We start from the raw sequence: 22927 nt of genomic DNA on the forward strand, positions 1-22927 counted from the left end.
TTAATGCCTCCCTTGTGGCAAGGGAACTGTGAGATGCCATATTTCACAGAAATGAACAGCCACTGGTGCAAAATGCTTCTGTGCGATTCTTGACTAGTGGTACAATCTTGTCACTCTGTTCCTATATCAATGTCACTGGCTGCTGGTCCATTTCTAAGTGTGGGTTGTTATCTTTAAAACTCTAATGGTCCAATCCTATACACACTTTCAAAGAAATATTCCTAAAGCAGAGCTTCCCAAATGTTTTAGCACTGGGACCCATTTTTTAAAACAACCATTTAGGTCCACCTAGCTTTACTAGACCCCCCACCCCAAGCACCTACAACGAAATAATATTTCTATGTATTATAATAATTGTTGAGAACAAATGTATTTTTCACGATTTTTTCTGGGGTACAATATTTTCAATTTAACCCATTTCTGCCCAGCCCACATTTGATCCCTGTTGCATATATGCAACGTTGGGCAGAAATGGCTTAAACCAGCTTTTTATTTATTATTCAATATATACAATAATTTTAGGGGAAAAAAACTCAGATCTGTTTCTCCAAATGAGGCTTGTGTGAAGGGTGTGCCTGTTTCCGGTTACTGTTGATGACGGCGTTGATGTCCACGTCAATGTTAGTAATTTTCAGGCGCAAGGAGTTCGACAACTGCAGCTTGTTCCTAAACCGGTTTTTGATCCCTACCATTGCTGAAAATCCAACCTCACAGGTGTACGAGGAGGAGAAAGGAAGCAGCACTTTCAACGCTTCGGTGGAAAGAGTTGGAAATGTTTGTTGAACAGACAGCCAGAACTGTGTCAGTTTTCTGCGGTTGAAATTCAGTTTTGATGACGTATCTTTGGACAGATCAATGAGTTCTTCATCGGCCTTTGTCGATATCCCAGTTGTCACATAGCCCTGAAAAGGATTCAGAATCCAGTTCTTCTGCTGACAGTTTTTCATTTCATCAGAAAAGTAGTAATCAAAATCCTCTTTCAACGCGTTCAAATGTGCAGCAATCTCTATAATGATTCCATAAGCTGGATACACCTCATTTTCTATTATAAAAGTTTGAAACGTATCAAAACAGTCATATTTGCAGTCTTCAACGTTCTTCTTCCACAAAACCAGTTTTTTAATGAAACCCCTAATTTTGTCATGAACAGCAAATATATCGTCTCCTTCCGTTACCTGTAAGTACAAATTCAGTTCGTTAAGCTTGGAAAATATGTCCGCCAAGTACGAGAGCACCAAGACAAATTCCTTGTTGCGCAACCATTTCGCTAAGTCGCTCTTATCGTCCAGAAGCATCGCGATTTCTTCACGGAGTTCCACCACCCTCGTTAGCACTTTCCCCCTGGACAGCCAACGTGCCTCGGTGTGCAAAAAAAGGGACGTATGGGTACTGCCCATCTCCTCACACAGCTTTTCGAACAAGCGCGGCTGCAGCGATTTTGACTTTATGAAGTTCACTATTTTAATGGACGTGTTCAAAACGTTTTTCAGATTCTCCGACATTGATTTTGATACCAGTACTTCCCTGTGAATGCTGCAGTGAGTCCAGGATGCATTGGGACAAACTTCAAGCACACGTGTCACGACGCTGCTCTTTTTTCCGCACATAGCCCGGGCGCCGTCTGTGCATATTCCAACGCATTTCATCCAGTCCAGACCTTTCTTCTGTACATAAGAATTGAGGGTCTGGAATATTTCCTCACTAGTACTTTGACTAATTGGTTGACAGCACAACATGTCCTCGTGGGGTTGGTTGTTCCATATGTAACGTACAAAAACAAGCAGCTGGCACAAACCCCCCACATCAGTAGATTCGTCCAGCAGCAGCGAGAAGAATTTACTGTCGCGGACTCTCTGGATCAGCAGCTCCTCCACCCACTGGGACATTTCGTCGATTCTGCGTGCAACCGTGCTGTTGGAAAGTGGAATCGTCTCCACTTCCTTGGAGCTCTTGTCACTGAACATAACTCCAACCGCATCTTTGATCACCGGGAGTACCGAAGACTCTCCAGTTGTGTGTGGCTTACCGGCTTTCGCAATGCGCAAACTAATATGGTAGGAGGCGTGCATCGCCTTTTCGTTGACCTTGGTGTTGGGCAAGACTTTCTTCTTGGATGCTTTTAACTCTTTCAGCTGCGTTTTGTAAAACTGGAGCGGCTGGTCTTGCAGATGGGGATGCTTGGCCTCAATGTGCCGACGCAATTTGTTCGGGCGCATGCTTTCGTTTGCGAGCAGCCTGCCGCACAGAACGCACTGCGGCCGTGGGTCGTCCTCATCTCCGTTCCACGTAAATCCAAGTTTTAAGTAGTCAGAATCATACTTTCTCTTTACTTTTCTTCTTTTTGGTCGCTTGGAATTTGTTGTTGGCTCCTCTTCATCAGTTGAAGGCTCCTCTTCGTCGATTGAAGGCTCATCTTCATCAACTGACGGCTCCTCTTCGTCGGTTTCAATCGTCATTGTTTGCTCTGCCAACGGCTTATCCATAATGCAGAAACTGGCGATTATTCCAATGTATTCTTCTAAATCAATCTATCCAGAGAGGAACTGCAGTGTCAGAAACGTAACCTATTGAATGAAAAGAAGCAAAAGGAAGTTTAAAAGAAGGACTTGGGTTGCTGCCTGACCCGGGGGGGGGGGGGAGACTTGGCCTCTTCCTCTGCCTTTCAGAGGAGCTGAGTGTGCAAAGATCAGCAGGTGAAGCTTTATATTTCACAAATGATGGGTGCCAGGTTGCTTGGAACGCTGGCGTAAAGCCCTGCATTTGCACCCCCATGGTGTTCCTGCCTGCCCTCAAATGATGAATTGGGTGCTACCAGCAGCACTGAGGGTTCAGGGGATTCTCAACCAAGTGGGCCCTCAGCCCGTACCCTGCCTGGCAACCTTTGAGGCCATTCCAGCTGCAACTTGCTAATGAATGTACTGCTATTAAAAGGCACAGGAACAGGAGTCAGTAAAAAGGTTGGCAGCCCTAATGAACCGTACAGCGACCTGGAGGATCACAAAGAAATTCTGATGCATATATTTATGGCTTCAGGCTTTAATCAGGGCAGGAGGTCTGGTCTAGAGGGTAGAGCCTCCATTTGCCTGAAGATAACATCCGCAGGTCGCCAGTTCGAGGCCACCAGCACCGTGAATGGTGAGACCTTGAAGCAGCTGACGAGCCGAGTTATTCCACCTGCTCTTTGGTGTGAGCGAAGAAGTGTCTTGGCTGCCCTCCATGTGAGAGATGAAGGAGCTGCTTGTCAGCTTGCGTGGGAGGAAATCGGAGGCCAGAATGTGATACCAGATCAGAAAGATCCATCTGAAATGTTGTGGTTCTTGAAAGATAGAACTTTTCTTCAATTGTAAAAATCCCTATGGGGATTTAGAACAGCCTGCCTTTGTAAACCACCTTGAATAAAGTCTGAGGAGAAATCTGACGACCAAGAAAGGCGGTATTATTATTATTATTATTATTATTATTAATCGGTTAAGCATCAGGGCTATGATATGCTATAAACCATTTCAATACATAAAGGAGGAACTTTATCAGAATTTGGTTCAGTACATTAAAAAAATCCACATTTAGTTTCATGCTTACTAATACTTTTAATATACTACCTAAAGGTTTTGCCTTTCTGAAAATGACCCTAGACTGAGCTATTACAAGCTCCCCCTAGAGGTTTTAACCTGAAGGACAGGACAGAAATGTAATAAAATAAAATACATCTTTATCTGGTAAGAGAAAATTTCAGCAGAAGCAGCTTCTTCCATCACTGCAACACTATGATGAAGCAACTGGTGCTGACATCATCACCAGATACGTCATCACCAGCTACTTCTGGATTGGGAGGCCAGAGACGCAACGCAATGAACACTGGTCAGAAGCTTGGGGTGGCTGGGCGTGCCACTGGTGCCAGGTATGCCACTGCCTTTAGGAAGCAACCAGCGATGGTGATGATGACACCACCAGTTATGATGTCATCAGCACGATGATGATGTCATCACCAGTGACTTCTGGACTGGGAGGCCAGAGATGCAACGCAATGAACACCGGTCAGAAGCTTGGGGTGGCTGGGCATGCCACTGGTGCCAGGTATGCCACTGCCTTTAGGAAGCACCACCGGAAGCAACCGGTGATGGTGATGATGACACCACCAGTTATGATGTCATCAGCACGATGATGATGTCATCACCAGTGACTTCTGGACTGGGAGGCCAGAGGCACAATGCAACAAACACGTCAGAGGCTTGGGGTAGCTGGGAGGGCCACTGGTGGTGCCCACGCGTGTCATGCGTTGCTACAATCCTACCCACACTTTCCTGGGAGTAAGTCCCATTGACTCTGAGTAGACAGACACAGGGCCGGGCCCTGAGGCTGCCCTGCTGTGCACCCTTACCTGGGAGGAAGCCCCATTCACTGCAATGGGCCTTACCTGTGAGTAGACAGGACAGGGCTGAGCCCTGAGGCTGGCCCCCCTCCACTCTCCCCTGGAGCAGGCCCAGCGGCAGCAGAGGGGCTGCTCGCGAGGAGACAGGCGCGGGGCCGGGGCCGGGCCCTGAGGCCGCCCTTACCTGGGAGTGGCGCCACTGGGCATGGCGGGACTCGCCTCTGAGGAGACGGCGCAGGAGGCGGCGCGGGACAGACCCTCCCGCCGCAGGCCGCGGCACAAGATGGCGCCTCAGCCCCGCCCCCCGAGCCCGGGCGCCGGAAAGAGCCGAGCGCCTCCGAACCCTCCCGAGGGGGGCGGAGCGCCTCCGAAGCGCCGCCCCCGCCCACTTCCTGCGCATGCGCGCACGGCCCGGCCGCCGACTGCCGAGGGCGGGGCCGGAAGTGAGCGCGCGCTTCCGGTTTGCTCCCCGCGCCCTGGGTGGTGGCCGCCGCCTCTGCGCTCGCTCGCCGCCGCCGCGATGCAGGCCATCAAGTGTGTGGTGGTCGGAGACGGGTGAGTCGGCCGGCGGGGGGCGCTGGGCCCGCGTCCTCCCCCGCCCCGCTCCGGGGCCTGAGGGGCCTCCTCCCCCAGGCGGCAGCGCCCCCGCCCCCTCCCCGGCCGCCCTGGGCTCCTCCGGAGGAGACCCGGCAGGGCGGGCCCCGAGCCTGCCCTCCTGCCGCGCTTGCCTGGGAGGGAGCCCCGACCGCGCTGGGCCTTGCTTCTGAGGAGGCGTGCGTGGGATGGGCCCTGAGGGCGCACTCGCAGCCACACATCTGGGAGGGGGCCCCCTTGGCCGTCACGGGGCTTACTTCTGAGGAGACAGGCCTGGGATGGGGCCCTGCTATACTAGCCACCCTTACCGGGGAGCGAGCCCCATTGGCTATAATGGGGCTTACTTCTGAGTAGACGTGCCTGGAGTTGTCTCCTGAGGGTGCCCTCGAAGCCACACTCACCTGGGAGGAAGCCCCACTGGCCATAATGGGGCTTACCTCTGAGTAGGTACACGTAGGATGGGGCCCTGAGGCTGCCACACTGGCCACCCTCATCTGGGAGCAAGCCCCGTTGGCTAAAATGGGGCTTACCTCTGGGTAGACGTGCCTGGGGTTGGGTCCTGAGGGTGCACTTGCTGCTGGGTGAAGCCAGCGGCCTGCCTGGGCCGCCCTGATTTCTCCCAAGAATCTGGCTTGTTCCTCCAGCCCCAAGTCAGGCCTGCAGATCTTCCTGCCAGCGTTTGCGCTCTGAGCACAAGGAAGCCTGAGGTGGAGGCTCTCCAGTGTTCGCTGCAGGACTTTGCCTCTTGCAGCCGTCCACTACTCCAGGAAAGGGCTTGGGCTGCGGTGGGCGGGCGTGGGTGGAAATTGCTGCATGGAGGAAGCAGTGGTGCTGGAAGCGTTGACGCAAAGCGAGGACTTTGGGGAAGCAAAGACCGCAGACCCCCCCCCCCCAACCAGGACTCCGTACTGAGAGGACAGTCAGTATTGTGAATGAATAAATTTTGCTTTTGGATGGAGAAACTCTCAGAAGATGCCTGTAGGCAATGAGGATTTTTCCTTAGGGCTTATCTGAGGAAGTAACTGTGGAAATAGAGGAGTGATGCATCTATTTGTTGTCCTGGCCGTGTAGGTTCTGGGGAGGTGTGGAGTGTGTCGAGTCCCTTGTTGCTGTATGGTGCTCTCAGAGTTGTGTAGTTGGTGTGGGAGGGGGCTTGGTAATTATATTTGCTGTTTGGAACAAGGCTGGGTTGCCTGTGGTATTTGTGTACAATCTCTGTTCCGTTCTGAGGTTAACAGAGGAAACCCACTTCCTGAGATCGTTCTGGAGTAGTTTAAGGCTGTAATGCTGAGCACATTGACTAGGAAATATGTCCCACTGAATTCAATGGAACTTCCAGCTCAATCCTACATATTTGCTGGGAAGTAAATGGCCTTACCTGCTGGAATCCTTGAGATGAGTCAGGGTGGAAATCCCAACAAAGTCATAGCAAGATTCATCCAGACTCCTTTCAACTGTTAGCATACCCACCCCTAAACCATCTTCCCAGTCAAGGTAGTTATTTACTATTTAAGCAATTGCATAGTCATGACTTGCAAACTATCTAGTGGTTTGCCTTCTACTGGTCACTCTGAAGTTCCCATTAAAGGCATTTTCCTATAGCCCTTATTCATTTGGGAGCTTTGTGAAGCTGACACAGTTTTGGGTTGCTGATTAGGACATAACTGAATCTAAGAACCGAACCCAATTCTGTGTCTTGCAATGGCAGATTTCTGCTCTCACAGATTATCACAATGGGCAATTGTTTTCCCAGGCAGTTGGTTTTCCAGGCACCTAGAAATTTGATTTTTATTTCCTCCCCGAATTCTAACATCTCTGTGTGATTCCAGCTCCCAAGTATTTGAAGCATTTTTTAGCCCTGCCTTGATTATTTTCGTTTAGCTGTAATTGGGGGACCTGAACTTCTCCCTGAGTTTAATTTCCTGCAGTTATTTCAGGGGAAGAAAAATGTCTTCCCACCAGTTTGGTATGTGGTGCTGCATGGTTTTCCCATCATCTCTGCTGGCACCCTTCTTTTCTGATGGGCTAGTCTTCCGAAGGACACACTTCTAGGCAGAGTGAGTGCCTCCACTCTGTAGGACTTTAAGCAGTGTCCTGTTGATGGATCAGCTTGGCAGTTGCATCTCTAATACAGCACAGCTAACTGGCAGGAGGGCTCATGTTCTGCAAGGGCACACCCTTCCACCTCCAACACTACCAGATTGTATTTGTTGAGGGGCTCGCATCATCCACTGTTAGGCTTGGAGTGTTGGTGTTGCTCTCATGGCAACAGTGTCCACAAAAGCCCAAAATTGCCACCTGTGGCAGAAAGCAAAGAGATGCAGTTGAAGGTGCAGGGAACAGGCTTCTCATGGTCACTGTGGAGGGTGATGAAAACTGGGGACCTTAGCCAATCCATGGAGACGATGCCACTGAATGGTAGCCTTTCCTTATCCTCTCCTGTAATAATTTTGTAAGTTAGCCTGGGAGTTGATGGTACTCCATGAGGGTACAGTTGAGTTATATACTTCCAGATGTGCTATTTTTTCCTACTCACAACTGGCTTGGCACACAATCACTGACTTTTGTTACAAGGAATATCCTGAAAGGGGTGTGCACTGTTTCAGCCTCCTCTGACGTTTTTCCCGGCACTCGGTGAGCAGGCTTTGAGAAGGGGCTTATTGCAAATGTCACTTTTTCCCCTCCTTGACATCAGAGCTCAGAGGAGCGTTGCAGGCCAGCTGGAAGACAAGACTGGTTCAGTTAGATCCCCCCCAATAGGAACAAAACTCTGTTTTGTCTGAGTATAACTGGGCATCACAACAAATTTGTTTAGCTTTTCTAAACTAAATCCCTAAAACTGAGTGTTGGGAGACTTAGGACAGACAAAAGAAAATATTTCTTTAGTCAGCGTGTGGTTGGTCTGTGGAACTCCTTGCCACAGGATGTGGTGACGGCATCTGGCTGGATACCTTTAAAAGGGGATTGGACAAGTTTCTGGAGGAAAAATCCATTACGGGTTACAAGCCATGATGCATATGTGCAACCTCCTGATTTTAGAAATGGGCTATGTCAGAATGCCAGATGCAAGGGAGGGCACCAGGATGCAGGTCTCTTGTTATCAGGTGTGCTCCCTGGGGCATTTGGTGGGCCACTGTAAGATACAGGAAGCTGGACTAGATGTGCCTATGGCCTGTTCCAGTGGGGCTGTTCTTATGTTCTCTGTGAAGCGCAAATAAGGCTGTAAAGACCATGGTTGCCACTGCTGTCTCTGACAGGTTGTGTAGCTCAGCCTTTGTGTTACTGGGAGCTTGAGAGATGTTTGTGAGAATTTCATAGAGGTTTGATTAAGATCAGAACTGTAAAGTTTAGTATGAACTGCTGAGCAACTTGCGTCATCACAAAGATGATCCCATACAAACTAAGAAACAGCATAAGTGAAACCAACAGAAATAACAAGTTGTCAGATTATATAATGTGGAAAGGGTGATTTCTATTGTTAGAAGTATGGAATGTAAAAGTACACATTTGAACTAACCACAGGGATCATAATTCAGAGTCTATGACTGAGGGCTCAGAAGTCTAGCGAGAGAAAGTCCAAGAAGGGCTTGAATAGGTAAGCCTATCCGAAGGGCAAGTATCTGCAGACTCAATTCCGTGGTGGATTCTGGAGCATGTCTGTAGTTGTTAAAATGCTAGCATGGTATGCATGATGTTCACTGCACTAGTGGTGAATTTGAAAACTCTTCTTTTTGTCTGTTGCACAACTAAAGAGTCCTATACAGAAGAGTTTGTTTATAAGTGATTTATTGCACAAAAGTCTCCAAAATGTTTCAGTCTTGGAAATTCAAATATGACAGTTGGAATATATTGCTTTAACCTGTTTTGAATTCAGATGCTCAGTCTTGCTTGATTTTGTACTCTGTGCGTGTGACTTTTTTTAGTGAGCACGGAGATGGCTTGGAAGGATGGCTTTGGGACAGAGCAAGACATGTGGACAGGTAGTGAGGCTATAGGGGGGATGCAGGCTGCTCAATGGTTGACGTCAGTGTTTGCTTTTTTGAGCTGTTAGCTGCTGCCCTGTGTTTGTGCTCCTCTCGAGCAGTAAAATGATTCCTTGACTTAGGGTAATTGAAAATCCATATTTAGAATCAGCTGTTTTGTTAGGGCAGGATGGAAAGAGCAGGGCCTTGCCAAACAACTGGTTCCGCACCTGAACGACTTCTGGCTTGGAATGATTCCTCTTGATCAAACAATTACATTTTGAGCATCTTTGTCTGGGTTTTTTCTTACTAGAGAGATGTCGGCCTCATGGAGGCTTTTTTCAAAGCTTCTCTGCTTTAAGTGAGCAGATTGTGATGAAGCCTGCAGAGGCGAAACCTTCATTTTGGCGTTGACTAACTGAACAGATCTGATTCATCGGGCAGGGAGCCAATAAGCGGTGAAGGCAGGAAGTCTCAAATGGGAGCGCTCAACAATGGAGGCTGCAGGACTTGTTTGTTCTTGTCTTCTCCTTGTTAACTCTAGTGGACCTGCCTGACTTGTACTCCACGACAGGAGCCATTGAGGCAGTCCTTGTGCTGCTTTTGTGCTTGGCTCGGAATGTGTGCAGCCCCTCAAAGCTGGCCTGATATTGTTCAGCAGGTACTCATGAGCAGATGAGTACTAGATGATCAGTTTTATTGGGTGCAGTGGTGGGGAAGGAATTCAGTTGATGAACCTGACTTTGGCAACAGACTTCTTTAATATTTTGCTGCATTCTCCCCATTAGAAATTACAAAATTAGAACCTGCAGCTATGTCTTTCTGCTGTCTTGACTGTGGAGATGCATGTGACTTCTGTCAGCCTGGGAAAGCAATTAGAATAATGATGTGGTTTTAAAATCCAAACAGAGCTGCATGATCCTCTGTAAAGATTCTTAGGTTTTCTCAGAATTTGGGCCTCTTGACATTCTGTGTTCAGGCAGGACTGGCTCAGCTTAAAATGATGTTTCTGGGACTCCCCTATAAATAGCTGTTTACTGTAAGGCTGCAGTCCTGTGCACACTTTCTTGGGAGTTAGTCCTGCTGAATTCTGTGGGGATTAATTCTGAGTAGACCCACATTGGATTGCAGAGAAGAAACTCTGGGGCTTGTTAAGAGGCTATGTCTCTCCAGGAATAATCCTGGGAGTGGGTGAGGTCTTGCACTTGCGTACCCCTTGCCTGGCTTCACAGTGAGGAGAAGTGATTATATACACCTGGAATTGTGGCATCTCCCCGATCTTGAAGAATTAAACCCAAGGTCCTTCCATTACGTAAATGGGGGGGGGGAAGGAGACCTTCCTCTATTGTTCATCCGTTTATACTGCAGTGAGAGGTATCCCTCTCCTGAGTAGAGTTCTTGAGGGGTGAAGTATTATCTGAACAAGTCTGTTATGCTGGTTGTCCCCTTTAAATGCACTCCACAGATATATCAAGCTTTTGTTTGCCAAGGAATGTTAGACTCACAGACATACCTGGTAATACTTGATTTCTGTTCCAGTGGCTGTTAGGCTTAGAGCTTGCACAGTGGCTTTCATCTTCAAAGCATTTTGCAAACTGTCACAGCAATCTCAGTACTCCCACAAGGTCTGTGCCTCCTTGCTCAGGTTGGAAAATGTAAAGAGCCTCTGACCTGGGGCTGGGCTGACAAATGGGAAATTTTTGACTTCTAGTCCGGAATGTCAATTGCTTGTTTGCAGTCCATAGCACCCCTCTTTTCTCCATCTAATGCTGGCAGTGATCAGTGTTTCAAAAGCTCCCCAGAAGGGTGAACAGGTGAGCAGCACTTCTGGGTCAGACCAAAGGTCTTGCTTGTCCACCACCCTGCCTCCCCACAGCTACCTTCAGGATGCTCACTGGGAGAACATGGGAGATTGATAGGACTCTTCTCCATTTGTTTATCTAATTCATCTTTTGATAAACAGGCTTTCAAGAAGCACGTGGAACACTCAAGACTGAATTCAGTGGGGAAAATTGAGGGTTACAGCACAGATATTGAGTCAGTAATGGTGCAGAAAAGGAGCATCTTCTTGGAAAGGGAAAGTGAAGTGGCTTTTTAGTCTCTAGAACAGTCATTTTCAACCACTGTGCTGTGGCACACTGGTGTGCTGCGAGTGGTCCACAGGTGTGCCACAGGAATTTGGGGGAAGATTATTTATTAGTAGGACCAATGGGGAAGTGAGTCCCCCACTGGCAGCTTGGTGTGCCTTGTCAAGTGTCAAAAACCTGATGATGTGCCTTGACAATTTTAGTGCCTTATCAGTGTGCCATGAGATGAAAAAGGTCAAAAATCGCTGCTCTAGAACAAAGAGAGTTTCCTTCAGTCCGTGTAAGAGTAATTAATCACATGCTTTGCTGAATGACTTGTTCTGTTACCCCCTTTTCATGAGTATGTGCTCATCTGGATTTTCTCTTTCCCCTTCACAGCGCTGTAGGTAAAACATGCCTACTCATCAGTTACACAACCAATGCATTTCCTGGCGAATACATACCCACTGTGTAAGTATTTCTACCTTTTGTTTCTCTCACATTTTAATATCCATGAGGCCATCCAAGTAGCACCAGAGCATAGCAGGGATTTGGACTTGAGAATCTCTTTCTTGCCAACCCTTCGTCATGCTAGGATAGCCATAAAGCTTCGCCAGAAAGAGCAGCTTACTCAAGCCTCACAGCTTAAATGTTTAAGTAGAGGCACTATCATTTCGCTTTCCTTTTAGCACCCTTTCACTCAGGCCAGACTCAAGAGAACTTTCTGCTCACCCCAAGGAGGTGGCTATGACAAGTGCAGTGAAAGGTTCCCCTTCCCTCTCCCAGTTGCATCCCTCTCCCCCTGCACCACTTGCTCTTTGTATTGTGGGGCTGCTGGTAAAGAAGCACAGGCCCAAAACCCCCTTGAGCATACAGAGCGAGAGGTGCTGCGCATCTCAACATCAAAATTACAGTAGGACGAATCAAGAAAAGCAGCAATAAAGGCCCACATCACTGTTAGCTGAAAAGCTGGGCAAATGGAATGGTTTTGACCTGGTGCCAAAAGCGCAACAGAGAGTCCCTCTGGTGAGGGGGCTCTGCAGCTAGTGTGTGATTTTCTAATTGAATGTCACTCTCAAGCAAGATCAGAACATGTTACCAGTTTCAGTTATTTAGCTTTATTCCTGCACTGAAAGGGACTGGTTTTTAAAGAAAATACTTTTTATCTTTCCTCCCACCCGGCAGCTTCGACAACTATTCTGCCAATGTGATGGTTGATGGGAAGCCTGTCAACCTGGGCTTGTGGGATACTGCTGGACAAGAGGATTATGACAGACTCCGCCCTTTATCCTATCCACAAACAGTAAGATTTTGAAGTGGGAGACTCGATCGTTTGCATGTGGTGGTTCCTCATTGCAGCTGTGTGGCAATGGAGGGTCAGATGCGTTGAAGCATGCCAGGCACCAGGAAGCCATGTGGGGGCTGTGGCGATGCCTGAGTTAACTTTTGCTAGTCCAGACAAACTGACTGGGGGCAGCGCCGTTGGTTCAGGTGGCAGTCCGAAAAAGCAGGGGTTCAGTGCAACCCCCAAGCTGACAGGCACCTGTCTCTTTCAGAACTTCTCTCCACCAGTTTTGTTCTGGTGCTGCAGCCCTGATCCAGCTTCATTAGAAGCTGTCATTGAGAGCTGCCACGGAGGCACGATCCACTGAGAACTTTTCTTGTGCAAAAGCAGATTAGGATGTGGAGGTCTGCACAGCCAGCAGTCCTTTTCCTGTTCATGGAAAGCAGGAAAGGGACTGTTTTCCATGCGGGATTCTCAGGTGCAAACAAGTTGACAGGTGTCGCATAAAGCCTGTGGAGCATGGTTTCAAACCTTCCCCTTTGGCTTTGGTGATCCAGCTGAATGTGGGAATAATAGCGTTTCTGTTTAGCTGCAAAGGACTACCCTATCTGAAGGCACAGCTAAATATTGTGCATTAATCCTCCTGTACTTCTGTCAAGAGTCCCGTCTGTTTCTCTGGAGCTCACACAAGCAAAGTTCCCATCATCTGGGGTCAGAATCTTTTAACCGAATAGACAAATGCTGTAGTTGCAAAGCTCCTTCAATGCAGCAGCTTTCTTCCTCCTTGCTGCCATTAATCGCTGTTGCTTACATCACGTTTTTAACATGCAAAAGTGCTTTTGCTTTTAGCTTGCTCATCTTGTCGGCAGCCCTGTAGAGCTGTTTATTCATTTCCCCCGACTCTGATGGGAAAGGTGAGGGTACAGTGGTTGCTTTTCTCTCAGGATGGTCCACTGAATTCTCAGCTGGCTGGATGTTTTGAGGTCCCTGTTTAATGCAGTGTCCAATGAACGGCTCCAGTAGTTCCATCCTGTCCGTGTCAAGGAACGCTGGTCTGAGTGCAGCCCGAGAATTCACCAGAATATCAGTTGCGCTTAAATGACAGAGGTAGCCTAGTCTTTCCATCAGTGTGGCCCTTGGCAGAGGTCATGCGCCCGGCTCAAAAGCAACCTTTGTTCGCTCTTGCAGTTCAGGCACAGTCTGATACTACTTGATGATGCGTTTCGTTGGGTTGCAAGAGATGAATGGTGTCAGGAGGGGCTCAGTTGAATGAAAATGTGGGCAGGGCTGGAGCTTTTGTATAAGTTTGTGGCAAGTGGCTTTGGAGGGCAGCAGTGGGGGCAAAATAGTTTGGGAGCTTCCTTGAGCACTACTAGTTGAATTGCCACATGCTGCTGTTTGCCTGTTCTCAGGGGGTGGAGTGGAGAATGATGTCATCTGCCTTAAAATTCAGCAGCTGGTTCCCCTCAGAACCTGATTTTTCATAGTTAGAATTGGACTAGCCACATGACTGCCTTGCTTCAATACTGTGGGCCCTCGGTCTCTGCACTGGACCAGTTCCACAACCCCTACGTATACAGAAATCCACGGATATTGAAATCTGATGGGGACCAGTGCACTCATGCTGCAAAAACATACCAAGAGGCTGTGCCAGGCTCTCCGAAGGTTGTGCCAGTCTCCTCAGAAGGCCTCCTGGACATGACCAGAAGTTGCTGACCTGAACCCGAAGTGACCTCTGGTCACATCTGGGAGGCCCTCTGAGGTGCAGGCCCAGCATCTGCAGATGCTCAAATCTATACATGCCAAGCCAGTGGATACTGGTTGATAGTTTTGCCCTACTTAAGCTACGGAACAGAGAGCCTCTTTCTTCATCTTGCTCCTGCTAACAGCATCACTGTCAGGTTGCTGGGGCCTCTTCTGTTTCCCTGTGACAGCAGAGGCTGAGCCCAGGGCCACCTTAGGAGACTCGTACCAGAATTGAAATCTGAACCAGGATCTCTCAAAAGTCCAGCACACACTCGGCTAGCCAACGGCTGATACTTCATCTGCCCTAATTGTTGCCACCCAGCAAATGGAAGGAGCCCGGCTGTGATCTTAGCCTTGTTTTTTTCTGGCGCGGTTCATGGACTGTTGGCACCTGCAGTTCTGGGAAATTGCTTTCAGCTCCTTGTGTGGGTTTGTGTGTCATGTGAAGCTGCTGAACAGGGCTGTCTCAGCCCAGGCCCCAGACCGACAATGTCCTGTCCTTGGCTGTGTTACCACTTCCACGAGAACTGCAGGAGGAGCCAGGAAGAAAAACCCAAAAGGGCTCTTTGTTCTGTGGAAGATTCTGAGGGGAGAGTGACTCATCTGGGGCAGCCACCAAGTGAGGAGAAGGACGCACACCTCTGAAGTGCTGCTGAGTTGCTGTCTTTAGTCTCGGGGAAAGGAGGTCAGCAGCTCCTGTAGCCCGCCTGCTCTGCTTTCTGTTAATAGTCCTCAAGCCTGTTCAAGTCAAATGCTGTACCAGCTGGGGAAAGAAGCTCTTTCCAAAGACTGAACTGCCCCAAGAGCATTTGACGTTACAGGCCTAAAGCGTCTCATTTGCGTTTTGCTACAAAAATAGTCAGCTGCCCTCCAAACGTGCCCTACAAACGCAGGCCTGTAACTTTGAGGAACATCACATTTGCAGTGGCCCAACGAACATATTCTGTCTCTCTGGCCCTCTGAGTGGACATCAGTGCAGTTAAAAGAGGTGTAGTGGAAGCTCTACAAACAGACTGCGAGGAAAAGGCTGCTTAATTTCAGTGGAACTTATTTCCCAGTAAATATGCCTCAGATTGCTGCCCTAGGGCTGAACTCTGTGTTCAGATAAATCAAAGTAAAGCATTCCTAAGACTGCCTTCTCAGTATACTGGCAGCCCCCCATATCTGCGGGAGTTCCATCCCCCCTCCCCATGGGTAAGGAAACCATGGTTACAGGAGAATACTATATAGATAACAGCTCCTGTGTGCAGCACAAGTGCTTCTTTCTTAACATTCTTCCTTAACTGAAGGGATGAATATGCAGGCACACTACAGCCTGCACACTACAGAGAGACCATCAAGAGAAAAGAAACATCCTGCTTCCTGTTAGCCACTGTCTAGTGTGCAGGTTGGTTGCCTGCGTGTTCAGCTCTTCAGTTAAGGAAGAACGTTAAGCAGGAAGCACCTGTGCTGCATGCACAACTACACTAAACAAAGGTGCTTGTATGGGTGCACAGGGGTCCCCCCAGATCCGCCTCTCCGCAGATAACTGAAACCCACTAATACAGGGCCCGCCTGTATTTCCTGCACATAGAAAACTTGCATTTCAGAGCTAGGCAGAAACTTTGTCCCTGACAGACTTGCTTTCTGCAGGCAGGGACGGTTTTGGTTTTGGTTTTACATAGGGGAACACAGAGTCATGCAATTCCACACCTCCAATGCTGAAGTAATCAAGCAGTGCTGAATGGGGGTGGCTAAAGAGCTTATTTTCCCCTTTAAGTCACTCCTAACCTTAACTGAAGTTGTTTCATGCCATTACTAGGTTGAAGGAACGAATGGTAAGGATTTAACTCCCAGGGAGAGACGCCAGCCTCTCTGCGTATGTAAAACTTTCAACAATTCCACTCCAAGCCCTTTCATCTGTTCTGCTTTCGCTCCTGCAGCCGTAAACTAGTTCCCCATGTTGTGGTGTCCTGTGATCATCCTCTGGATCTGGGCAGCCTCTATGCTTTTCTTCCTTCTACAAGTGAAGTCTTTGACAGACAGCAGTTGTCATGTCAGACTAAATGTCTCCTGTACAGAGGCCCTTGAAAAGTCTTCAGGTTAATCCGTCCTTTTCCTGAATGGAAAGCCTGGAGTGCTTGATAAAAGAAGGTGGTTGTGTAGCAGGAAGGCTCTTCCCTGACTGTTGAGCTGCAGGAGGCTATGGGGGCCTCTGAAGGTGCAGTGCTGTTCCCTTTGCTGATGTCCTGCTGCATGGATGATTGCTGCAAGTGCTTAGCTGTGGAGGTGTCAAGGGCGGTGACCTAACAAGGCCTGCAGCTGCATCCCAATCAACTAACCCTCCAGAATCCCTCTTGATTCTTTGATGACCAAACTGATTGCGTTTCCTATCATCTGGTAGGTGGGATGGTGAAACTTGATCAGAAAATGGGTAGATTTGAGCATGCTCTTTCAAATGACCCTGGGACACCTGAGACAGGTTGGCATTGAATGGCCACTGGCCGCCACTAGGCACAGGTGACCTCTAAGACCGGCTGTGTTAGCAGATGACTTCTTAGGAACAAGGTAGACAGAACCGTGGCATTCGAAAGTATGGCTTGATGCTGGTGTCGCAAACAGAGCAAATGATTCAAATACTCAGTTATGCTGGCAAGTGAGGTTTCCAGCACCCCAGTCTAAAAGTGTCTTTGCACAACTCTCTGTGATTAATTGGACCTGGCTGGTGTAGATAAGGTGGTAAAATGGTGGTTGATCTCTGTCACTTCAGAGGTGATGGGGGAGACTGCATGTGTGTTTACTTCGTGGAGGAGTGTTCAGTCATGACACAGAAGACCAGCTAGTCAGGGAGAGTGCTAGGCTGAACACTCCTCCCAGAACACTGACTTCCCACATCTGCGTTCAGGCGCAAGGGCAAGCAGTGGTTTGCACTGACAAGAATGAGCAGCAGTGAGTCATCGTTGGATTCTGGTGTGGGTGCACACTAGAGTTTGCCACATTTGGACTCAGTGGCAAACTGAGGTTTGACATAAATTGGAAGCTTCTGAACTTCTCTCATTTGTGAACGAAGCAGGAGAAGGAGTACGAGAGCTGGAGGCTCACTTCTGCTCATTCTTGGAATGGCAAACTGGTTTCTGTTAGGCTGCATTCAGACATGTGCAGAGATTGGTCTTTTTTAAATACAGGCGCATATAATCATGAGATTCTCCCTAGATTCATGATGAGATGAGATGAGAATCATGAGATTCTCATGCAGGCCTAGAAAAGTATGTACTCTTGTGTAGGTCATGCTTCTGATCTGCCAAAGGCTGGCTGGCTGAGTTTCCCCCTGTTGTTCTGCAGTCTGTGAACAGTCTGGCTGCTCTGGCTGGTGCTCTCTTTCTTGACATCAGCAGTGTCTGCAATCCAGTTCAGAATCCTCAAGGATGTCAAACACTTACCTGGCCTGCAAGAAAGGGAATGGGCTATAGTAGTATTCATGCTGGATCCCAGTGACTTGGAAGCAGGCAGGCATTGTGACAGCAAAGTGAATATCGATGACCAGGTAACATCGGAACAAGGAAAGTTTCTGCTTGTAGCCATGTTGTTAGGCCCGAGTACAAGGCCCCAGCTGTAACCAACTTCTAATTAGTGCATACCAGGCCTGAGAGAACTATGGAGGAAGCCACTTCACAGGGCCCTCACATACCGTACCAAACTACCAAGTGGGCTCCAAGGCCAACTTGATTAACGACAGGGTACAGCTGGGAACTTCTCAGGTTGGGAGGGGGGATTCCACCATGAGTAAGACGTCTATGCCTAGAATGTTTGGCTGGAACCGAGTTCTGATTGGTGGGTGGGTCAGGAGACCTAGAAAGGTGAGGGAAAAGAGCTTTTCTTTGTTCTAGCTTTGGCTCTGGCTAAGGGGGCCTGAGCTTTGACCATTCTGACTAGAGGGACCCACCTTGACTGCAGCAAGGATGGGTTAGACTGGACTTTGGAAATCTAAAGACTTTAGTGAGTGATAGAGTTAGGAGTTGTCTCTTTATTGTTTTCTTAGTGCTGAGTGTTGTGTTGTATTGACATGCTCTATCCCTAATTCTAAAACCTTTGATTGATGCAGTGCTGTCTGTATAACTATCCTTTAAATCTACATTCAATAAATCCTATCTATTACAACTGACTGGATTATTGGGACTGGTGAAGCGAAGGGGACTGGTTGTGGGAGTTAATCCAGTGTGACTGGGTGGAACCTGGAGACCCAGTACTAGGAGCCTGCTCCGAGGTTCAAGCCGAGTCCAAGGGGGGCTCAGGCTGCGGCACGGTTCAGGGGAGGGTTCCCCAAATTTGGCCTGGCTACCAGAATTGGCAGCTTTACGGTTAACGAGCGATTGGTAACTGGAGTTGGAAAGACCTGAGGGGGTGTCAGGTGGTTATATGGGTTTATGGCCACTTATCCTAAGGGCAATAAACCGATTACACGGCCCTCAAGGGAGGGTCGTCTTGATTGTCACAGGCATGTCTCTTTTAATATTTGCCTTAAGCTGTGTCCACTTAATCATTGCATAGCAGCAATGACTGGAGCGTTGGCCGTCTGATGCGCCCTTAGATTGAGGTTGCAATCCCAAATAAACTCACTGTTAAGGATAAGTCCCACTTGAAGCCTGGGGGATTTGCTTCCAAGTCAGCTGTGTTTAGGATTGGGCTCTAAAACTCCACCAAAGACCCAGAGGGTTATATTAAGCGAATTCAGACACTCTTTACTCTTGAGACCAGAGGGACTTAAGTATGTTACAACTAACTGGCCTCATTAATTTCAAGTCAAGATTCCTGTCATTTGGACACAGCCTGTGGTATGCTTTTACATGTATTGCCTGCTTGTTGCCAAGCAAGTTTGCTGGAATGAGAAGAACTTACTGGCAGACACTTTTTCCCCTTTCAGGGGAATTCCCCGGGCACTGCCTGGCACAGCTGAAAACACTGCAGGATGGAAAAGCGATCAGGCACACAGCCAATTAGGCCACAGGGCTGGGTCTTGGGTTGGTGGGTTCCTCCAGCCTTCCAGCACCGTGTGGTGCTTGAATATTGTATGGCACCTTGGAAGGCAAAGAAGCAAGGTTTTAAGGTGATTCTGTAGCCCATCCAGTGTGCTCTCCATTTTGGTACCTGGATGGTGTGGAAAAACCATCACGCCAGGGAAGCAATCACTGGAAACTGAGATTCTTAAAATATTGTTTTGCAGGATGTGTTCTTAATTTGCTTCTCCCTTGTGAGTCCTGCATCCTTTGAAAATGTTCGCGCAAAGGTGAGTGGAAAGCAGTTTCATTTCAGTCTCTTCTTCCCCTCCCTGGAGGTTTTTGATGAGTTTTAACTTGTACAGTTTTCCACAGTAGAGTAAACTAAGTTTTGAACACCCCCCCCCCATGAAAATACCAACCTTTTTGGGCTCTAAGAGGGAAAATTACAGTTTGAACCATCATGCCCACTTAAAACTGATCTTGTTTTGTTGCAAGTTGTGTCCCTTGAGATACAATTATTTGTTGGAAAGACACAAAGTTTTTCCACGCAGCAGAATGCCCAGATGCTGATGGGATTCATGCTTCTCTGTCATCCGAGATGTCGTTGTGGCACTACACCCATTTTTTCCTATGTGAGAATTGTGTTGGTAAATCAGTTTCTCCCCCCCCCATCAGATTGATATCAAACTCTTGCCATTTTATTTTAACATGAGCAAGCTGTGAAGGCTGATGGCAGAATTTGTGCTGAGATGGTCAAGATGGTCAGAATTCAGCTGCCTGCTGGCTTTTGGAAGCCAGGCCCTTTTGATAAAGGGTTCAGTCTTGGGATCCATAGCCCCGGGTCTTGGATTTTATGTTTTCCTGAGCATCTCCTCTGCTGTGGGCTCTGAAAGGGGGGATGGATGGGATGGAACGGAAGAGGAGTCCTCCTTGGCTTAAGTGCTCCTCCCCTTTGCCTTCCAAAGACCACTTGGAGGGGAAGGGCAAGCACACAGCTGTTTCTGCCTGCTGGATTGACTCTAGGCCTTCATCTCTCAGGCAGTGAGTGCCACACCCTCCCCTACTCTGGAGCTCAGCATGAGGAAAAGGGAAGCCTCTTCCAGCTGCTTGACTGGTCCCAGCAAGACCTTTGTTCTCTTTCACAGGCTCTCCTGGAAGTGGGAGGGGGGAGTGACTCATTACACTCCGCTTTTTTTAACTCTCTGGAGGCTAGTTTGGGCTTCCAAACAAATGACATGTGGGTGGGGGGAAGAGTCTCTCTTCTACTTTGAATTTAGTGAAGCTTTGTGGCTCCCCCATCTTGAAGGTGCACACTGTGTGCCGACATGGAAACACAAAGGACTTTTTTATCCCCCCCCCAGTGGTATCCTGAGGTGCGACACCATTGCCCCAACACCCCCATCATCCTTGTGGGAACCAAACTTGACCTCCGAGACGACAAAGACACGATTGAGAAACTGAAGGAGAAGAAGCTGACTCCCATCACCTACCCACAAGGCCTGGCGATGGCAAAAGAAATTGGTAGGACTTGGATGACCTTTTCATGGGGGCAGGAAGTCGGTTGGCTCTTGTTTAGCTGAAATCCAGTTGCAAAGCTTTGGAATTTGGTTCTCCTGGAGTGGCCCTTTAGCTCCTGTGCTCATTATTGCGATCCATCACTTTTCAACCAGTGATGCGTGGCAGGTGGTACTTAGTGCTATTGCCGCATGACCAGGTGATACTGTCTCACCTGGCCTGATCCTGCTGGATGTGGAAGTGGCTGGGGGAGCATGCCAGTGCGCAAGGCAGAGCTGTACAGCTGCCTGGCCCTTTGAAGGAGGCATGGTTTGGGGGAGGGGAGTGCAGAGCAGAGTCCCAGCTGTGGGGCAGGCAGCCCACTCCCCTGCTCAGCTGCTGTCTCTGGCAGTATTGCTAAAAGAAAGGTCCTTGTGCAGAAGAGCTCTGACCAGAGGCTTTCTTGTGCCCTGCAGGTGCAGTAAAATACTTAGAGTGCTCAGCATTGACACAGCGAGGCCTCAAGACAGTCTTTGACGAAGCTATTCGAGCGGTTCTCTGCCCCCCGCCGGTGAAGAAGAGGAAGAGAAAATGTCTGCTGCTGTAATGTCATTCCCCCCATCCCATCCCACCCCACCTCCACCCCACCCCCCACGGAACCTTCTGTGCTTTGCTCAACTCAACTGAGCATCCGCACCCATGCCAAGTTCTTCTGTTTAAGAGTAAAAAGCGATTAGTTCTCTTCCATCAGAAGTTTTGAACCAATCATCAATTTCATGTTTCCCTTTAAATGGTTAGGTCTTGTGTTTTTTCCCCCCTCCTACTAAAGAGACCCTAAAAAAAAAAAAAACCTATATAAAAGCCTTATTTTTTCCAAGTCCTCTTGCTCAGATTAACCGAGTGTTGCCAAACTATCTTCTCTGCTGTGTTGCATTGTTGTGCTTTGTGTTTGAAGCACGAAATCCTGATTTTTTTAAAGAAAAATCAAACAGGTGTCTTTAAAGATACTAATGTTTGTTAGGAATTGCAAAACTTTATAGTTTGTGTTTTTCAGATAACAGTTCTCGGATCACTAATTAAAAACGCTGCTCTTTAATGCATTCATCTGATGGACAGCCATTGCATTGCATCCTCTCTCATGCCTGAACAAACGCAATAATTGACAACGTACCAGAGTCCTCTTTTTAAAAAAAGATATAAATATATATATACACACATATATTTTCCTGCCTATTAAGGACTTTGATTAAACTGTTTTCCTTGAAATGTATTGTCTTCCTTGACAGCGGAATATTGTTTTTGATGGGTGAATAAATGTGGGTTGTTCAAGGGAAGCCACCTGACAGTATTTTGACGCTGGACAGATCAATCTACACTACATTGTCAACCAACTAGTTAAATGCGGACTAGATTTTCTGTTGTGTATAAACCCAGTTAAATGAATCCCTCACTTGTTGCAAGTAAACAATAGCTGAAGGCAGAGGTTGGTGTGTTTATAGCTAGCTCACTTGTTTGCATTTTCCAGTAGGGCATTTATTTACTATGATTTTTAAATTGGTCATTCCCACCCATTGGATGCTTTTTTCCTTGTAGGATATTTTCCCCCTTAATGTAATTTGCATTTTAAAACCTGATATATCTCTATCTGCTTTTCTTTGTAGACCAGAGTATTCAAGCATAGTTGTCTTTTGTTCTCTTCTTCCTCCTCCTTTTTCCTGTTACTTATGCTCCGGTAATATATATGCTTCTTTTAGTCTTCAAGTGACTTGGTGTACAAATCACACGCAGCCCCTTCCTGAAGCCTACTAACTCTTCTTTTTATATATATCTTGCACCACCTCTCTCAACCGTCACTGTTTCCAGGTATCCTGATGCTGTAATTTTTACTAATGCTGACATCCCCTCTTAACCTTGGCGTGAATATGTACCTCCTGTTGATTGATCTAGTTATGGTAATTGGGCCTGTAGGTTTTGTAACAACTAGCGCTAACCATGTTCTGTACATCTCAAACGCTGGCAAAGAACACAACATTGAGTGACAACCTTTAAACTACTAGAACAAAAACATAAATGGAGTTTGCAAGATTGTGAAATTTTTACATTGATCTTTTTGGTAATGCGATTTAGCAGTATGTTTTGCATGTATGACTTAATAAATTCTTGAATCACACCAATGGTGGTGCTTGTATTTTGTCTTGAGTGCATTTACACTGCTAGACAGTGTTCCAGGCTGAGAGTGGCACAAACCGGGAAAGACGCCTACCAGCTCAAGATACATTGTGCTGCCACAAGCCACCCCCTTGCAGTCCTTCCAGTGAAGCTTTAAAGATGATCACTACTCTAGTAACTGTTTCTTGGCAGGTTAAGGGAATATTTGGCTGTGGTCCCAGTGATATATACAGGGAAATCTACCTTGGGAACACTTGGTACACAAC

General features: G+C 47.8%; 2 protein-coding genes across 4 annotated transcripts; one reads left to right on the forward strand and one right to left on the reverse strand.

Moving 5' to 3' along the window:
• Nucleotides 1-393: 393 nt before the first annotated feature.
• LOC136633700 (zinc finger BED domain-containing protein 5-like) lies at nt 394-5581 on the reverse strand. 3 transcript variants are annotated; one of them, XM_066609480.1, is made up of 2 exons: nt 5494-5581; nt 394-2564 (listed from the first exon to the last, which is right to left on the reverse strand). In XM_066609480.1, the coding sequence occupies exon 2, from the start codon at nt 2481-2483 to the stop codon at nt 534-536; it is 1950 nt and encodes a 649-aa protein (XP_066465577.1). In that variant the 5' UTR covers nt 2484-2564; nt 5494-5581; the 3' UTR covers nt 394-533. The 3 variants fall into 3 exon arrangements, with proteins under 3 accessions (XP_066465577.1, XP_066465575.1, XP_066465576.1); XM_066609478.1 differs by lacking the exon at nt 5494-5581 and adding an exon at nt 4554-4652; XM_066609479.1 differs by lacking the exon at nt 5494-5581 and adding an exon at nt 4415-4511.
• RAC1 (Rac family small GTPase 1) lies at nt 4794-22662 on the forward strand. The gene is made up of 6 exons (XM_066609481.1): nt 4794-4924; nt 11391-11462; nt 12177-12294; nt 19223-19285; nt 20360-20519; nt 20969-22662. Exons 1-6 carry the CDS (start codon nt 4890-4892, stop codon nt 21097-21099), a joined length of 579 nt encoding a protein of 192 aa, XP_066465578.1. The 5' UTR covers nt 4794-4889; the 3' UTR covers nt 21100-22662.
• The last annotated feature ends 265 nt before the right edge of the window (nt 22663-22927 follow it).

This window comes from Tiliqua scincoides, chromosome 13, assembly GCF_035046505.1.
Source record: "Tiliqua scincoides isolate rTilSci1 chromosome 13, rTilSci1.hap2, whole genome shotgun sequence".
In the NCBI taxonomy this organism is placed as follows: Eukaryota; Metazoa; Chordata; class Lepidosauria; order Squamata; family Scincidae; genus Tiliqua; species Tiliqua scincoides.